At 60.4% G+C, this 5,316-nt stretch overlaps 1 protein-coding gene across 1 annotated transcript; it reads left to right on the forward strand.

Moving 5' to 3' along the window:
- Positions 1-254: 254 nt before the first annotated feature.
- Positions 255-2,260, forward strand: LOC108643624 (class II histocompatibility antigen, B-L beta chain-like; the record flags this gene model as incomplete). Its single annotated transcript, XM_029962703.1, has 4 exons — positions 255-524; positions 1,232-1,513; positions 2,030-2,136; positions 2,246-2,260. Coding segments are annotated over 4 exons (668 nt in total), but the record flags the coding sequence as incomplete, so codon positions are not given.
- Positions 2,261-5,316: the final 3,056 nt, after the last annotated feature.

Consider the following 5,316-nt stretch of genomic DNA (forward strand, 5'->3'; position numbering starts at 1 on the left):
AGCCCTGGAGCGGTTCCCTGGGGTTCTGGGGGGGTCAAATCCACAGTGGGGGGGTCCCCAATCCCCCTGTCCATCCCCGGGGGGCTGATGGGGGGGTTCTCCCCCAGCCAAGAGCCGGTGCTGGGGCGTCCATGGGGTAGAGGGGGTGAGAAAGGGGGGTCCGGGGTGGCCCCCTGAGCTCCCAGCCTGTTGTGGGGGGCTGGGGGATGATGGGGGGGACGAGGCATCCCCTGACCCGTGTCCTGCACACACAGGGGTGTTCCAGTGGATGGGAAAGGCTGAGTGTCACTTCATCAGCGGCACCGAGTGGGTGAGGTACGTGCAGAGGTACATCTACAACCGGGAGCAGTACGCCCACTTCGACAGCGATGTGGGGGTGTTTGTGGGGGACACCCCGTATGGAGAATTCTGGGCCAGGCAATGGAACAACAACCCCGAAATTCTGGAGTACGAACGGGGTGAAGTGGACAGGCTCTGCCGGCACAACTACAAACTTGGTGCTCCGTTCAGAGTGCAGAGGAGAGGTGAGCGTGGGGCAGAGCGGGTCCCCTCAGCCCCTGCCCCAGGAATGACCCTGGAGCCCCTCATGCCCTCCCTGGAAATCACCCCAGACCCCTCAGCCCTCCCTGTGCCCTTCCCTTGGCCTTTTACCCCTTCCCAGTTCTTTCCTGTCTCTCCCAGTCCTTCCAATGCCCCCTAGTCTCTCTCAGTCCATTCCACTTTTTCAAAGTCCATCCCAGTCCATCCCAGTCTCTCCCTGTGCCCTCCCGCGTCTGCACCCCGCTGGGGCCACCGAGCTCCCGCCCCTCAGCCAATCCCAGCGCGTCTCTCTGATGACGCTCCAGTTGCCAGGCAGACCCAAACCAAAGACTTCCCTCACCACTACTCAGCCTCCCAGTCCCGAGCGCTTCCTTCCCAGTCCAGACCAGTCATTCCCAGTCAATCTCACTTCACTCCCAGACCCACCCAATCCATTCCCAGTCGTTCTCACTTCACTCCCACATCTCCCAACTCTCTCCCCAGTGCCCCCCCCAGCCCAGCCCCTTCTCCCCCACTCTATTTCCAGTCCCTCCCACTGCCATCCCAGTCCCTCCCACTGCCATCCCAGTCCCTACCAATGTCCTCCAAGCCCTTTGCCCTCCCTCCCAGTGCCCCCCAGCTCAGCCCAGTGTCTCCCCTGTCCCTCCCAGTGCCCCCCAGCTCAGCCCAGTGTCTCCCCTGTCCCTCCCAGTGCCCCCCAGCGTGTCCATCTCGCTGGTGCCGTCGAGCTCCCAGCCCGGCCCCGGCCGCCTGCTCTGCTCCGTGATGGATTTCTACCCTGCGCCGGTGCAGGTGAGGTGGTTCCAGGATGGGCAGGAGCTGCCGGAGCACGTGGTGGCCACCGACGTGGTCCCCAACGGGGACTGGACCTACCAGGTGCTGGTGCTGCTGGAAATCCCCCCCCGGCGCGGGGTCACCTACAGCTGCCAGGTGGAGCACGTCAGCCTGGAGCACCCCCTCAGCCGGCACTGGGGTACGGCCCGGCCCCCCCAGCACCGGGGGCACACTGGCAGGGGGGCTGGGGGGGAAAGGGGGCGACTGGGGGCGACTGGGAGGAAGTCTGGGGGGGAATGGGAAGGGTTTGGGGGGCAATGGAGAGGCTGAGAAGGAGGTTGTGGGTGCTGGGAGGGCTGAGAGGGGCCTTGGGGAGTCTTGGGGGCAACTGGGAGGGAGTTTTCAGGAGTGGTCTGGAAAGGCTGGAAGGAACCTTGTGAGGTCTTGGGTTGACTGGGAGGGGTTCAGAGAAGTCTTAAGGGGGCTGGGAAGGGACTGGGAAGGGTTTCAGGGGGGCCCTGGGGGTGATGGGAGGGATTGGGAGGGTCCTAAAGGGGATGGGGGGGCTTTTTGGGATCCCAGAGGAACTGGGAAGGGACTGGCAGGAGATTTCAGGGAGTCCTCGGTGGGCTGGGAGAGACTAAGATGGTGTTTGTGGGGTCCTGGGTTGTCTCTGGGAGGTTTTGGGGGTGCTGACCCCCCCGGCTCCCCCCAGAGATGCCACCGGACACCGTCCGCAGCAAGATCCTGGTGGGGGTCGGGGGCTTCGTCTTGGGCTTGGTCTTCCTGGCGCTGGGGCTCGGCTTCTACCTGCGGGAGAAGGTAAAGGGGGGTCCCCAAATGGGGGTCGTGTCCCCACCTTTCCCAGAGCTTGTGGGCCCCCCCTGTCCCCCCAACCCCTTTGTTCTCACCCCCTTTTCTCTCCCCACAGAGCTCCTGAGCCGCCACGGCCGCAGCCCCTCCCCGTGGCCTCGGGCCCAGCCGGGACCGGCCGCAGCCCCTCCCCGTGGCCTCGGGCCCAGCCGGGACCCCCCAGTCCATCCCCACATTGCAGGTTGGGAGCCCTCAGAAGGCTCTGGGGGGGTGGAGTTTTTTGCTTTCTCCTGGGCAAAGGGCAAGGCCCTTCACTTTGGCCTTAACTCAGGCAAGGGGTGTGTTGGAGAGGCTCCAAGGTCCTTTTGTTCTCGGCCTGCTCATCTGGCTGTTTGCTGGTTCCCGTTTGCCTTCGTTTCCTGCGCCCTGTTCTGCCCCCAGCCCGGACCTGCTCGGACTTCACGGGTCAGGTTTGACCCCCTGTACCAGGGTGAATTTATGCTGATACTTTTGGTCTGTGTTTGGCCCTGCCACCTGTGAAAGCTTTGCTCTTTCCCTGCCAAGTTATGGGAAAACAAGCACTGATAAACGGTAAAGTTGTCCTTGAAGAGAGCTTCTTGTTTAAACTGTTGTAATTGGCATTCTGTGATTGGCCAGTTGTCCTCCAAGGTCGCTTGAAGGAGAGTTTGAGGAGGAGGATGAGGAAGGCTCGTCCCCAGACTCAATTAAGAAAGACCCCCAAAACACACTGTGTGTGTGTGAGGGGATTTCCCAAGTTCTCAGGTGCACAGAAGGGAGGCACTGACATAACGGGGGGTGGGACTGAGGGCCTCGGGCTGGGCAGTGCTGGCCACTCCTGGGAGGTTGTGGCCACTCAGTTAATTGTATAAAAAGCAGATAGTGCTTTCTTGGGGAGAGCTAACTTCACACCAAGGACAATGTTGCCTTTGGCAGGGACACCTGCCAGTTTGTGAACTTACTGACTCTCCAAGGATGCAGCTTCTGCTCTGGGTAATTATAGGCCTGCTAGGTCAGTAAGAGAACTTTATGGGCAACAGCTGGGGAACTGGGGGCTTATTTCTCTCCTCCTTCCTCCCTTTTGGGTTTGTTCGTTTTGTTGGCCACCTCTTGGTAATAAATATTGGTTTTTGTTAAGCTTTTAATGGTGTCTTGGTTTCGAGTTTCAGTATGGTTTTGAACCCTCCCTAATACAATCAGGAACAGCGTGGCCAGCAGGTCCAAGGAAGTGATTCTTCCCCTGGACTCAGCACTGGTGAGGCCACCCCTGGAGTGCTGTGTCCAGTTCTGGGCCCTCAGTTCAGGAAGGATATTGAGGTCCTGGAGCAGGTCCAGAGGAGGGCAACGAGGATGGGGAAGGGGCTGGAGCACAAGTCCTATGAGGAGAGGCTGAGGGAGCTGGGGCTGTTCAGCCTGGAGAAGAGGAGGCTCAGGGGAGACCTCCTCACTCCCTACAACTCCCTGACAGGAGGGGGGAGCCAGGTGGGGGTTGGTCTCTTTTCCCAGGCAACCATCAGTAAGACAAGGGGGCATGGCCTCAAGTTGTGCCAGGGGAGGTTTAGGTTAGATATTAGAAAGAATTTCTTCACAGAGAGGGTGGTCAGACATTGGAATGGGCTGCCCAGGGAAGTGGGGGATTCCCAGTCCCTGGAGATTTTTAAAAAGAGACTGGATGTGGCACCAGTGCCATGGCCTAGTAACTGCAGCGGTGTTGGATCAAGGGCTGGACTTGATGATCTCGGAGGTCCCTTCCAACCCAGCTGATTCTATGATTCTATGATTCTATAAGGAACTCGTGGTTCACAGAAGCAGCAAAGCAGGCAAAGTGTTACAGAATCCCAGAATGAAAGAATGTGCGAGTTGGAAGGGACCCCAGAGGGATCATCAAGTCCAACCCTCAGCCCTGCCCAGGCCCATCCCCAAGAGTCACAGCCTGTGCCCCAGAGGATCATCCAAACTGTCCTGGAGCTCTGTCAGCCTTGGTGCTGTGCCCACTGCCCTGGGGAGCCTGTTCAGTGCCAACCAGCCTGGGGGGGAAGAACCTCTTTCTAACATCCAACCTGAGCCTGCCCTGACACAACTCCAGGCCATTCCCTGGGGGCTGTCCCTGGTCCCCCCAGAGCAGAGCTCAGGGCCTGCCCCTCCTCTGCCCCTCCTGAGGAAGTTGGAACTGCCATGAGGTCTCCCCTCAGTCTCCTCTTGTGCAGCTGAACACCCCAAGTGCCCTGAGCTGCTCCTCCTAAGGCTTCCCCTGCAGAGCCTTCCCCATCCTGGTGGCCTCCTTTGGACACTCTCGACTGGCTCCATCTCTTCCTTCCATTGTGTCCCCCCAGAGTGCCCCACTATTGAGGTGAGGCCGCCCCAGGGCAGAGCAGAGCGGGACAATCCCCTCCCTGGCCCGGCCATGCTGGGCCTGATGCCCCCAGGACAGGGTTGTCCCTCCTGGCTGCCAGGGCACTGCTGACTCCTGGCCAAGGGGGCACCCCTAGGACCCCCAGGGCCTTTCCCAGCACTGCTCTCCAGCCTCTCATTCCCACTCTGTCCCCACATCTGGGGTTGCCCATCCCAGGGGCAGAATCCGGCCCTGCCCCTTGTTGAACTTCCATGGGTGGTGATTCCCAGCCCTGGGATCTGTCCAGGTCTCTCTGCAGGGCCTCCCTGCCCTCCAGGGACTCAGCAGCTCCTCCCAGGTTGGGCTCATCTGCAAACTTGCTCCGTGTCCCTTCCAGTGCTGCGTCCAAGTCACGGATGGAGATGTTGGAGAGCACAGGGCCCAGGTGGAGCCCTGGGGAACCCCCTAGTGACCCCCATCTGATGTCCCCCAGTCACTGCCACCCTCTGTGCCCGACCCGGGAGCCCATTGCTCGCCCAGCACAGGGTGTGTTTATCCAGCTCTGGGCTGGACACTTTGTCCAGAGGGATCTGGGCACAGACACTATGGGAAGCTTCACTGAAACCCAAAAAGGTCCCATCAACTGCCTTCCCTTGATCAGCCAGGGGGTGATGTTGTCATAAAGTAACTCAGGTTTGATCAGCAGGCCTTTCCTCTGGGGAAGCCGTGCTGGCTGTGATACCCCACAGCAGGGTGGGAGCTCAGGGGCCACCCCAGACCCCCCTTTTCCCACCTTTTCCCCCGTGGCCACTGCAGCACTGGCTGTTGGGTGGAGGGGA

Source organism: Manacus vitellinus, unplaced genomic scaffold (assembly GCF_001715985.3).
Source record: "Manacus vitellinus isolate BGI_N305 unplaced genomic scaffold, ASM171598v3 ctg7180002428306_pilon, whole genome shotgun sequence".
Lineage (NCBI taxonomy): Eukaryota > Metazoa > Chordata > Aves > Passeriformes > Pipridae > Manacus > Manacus vitellinus.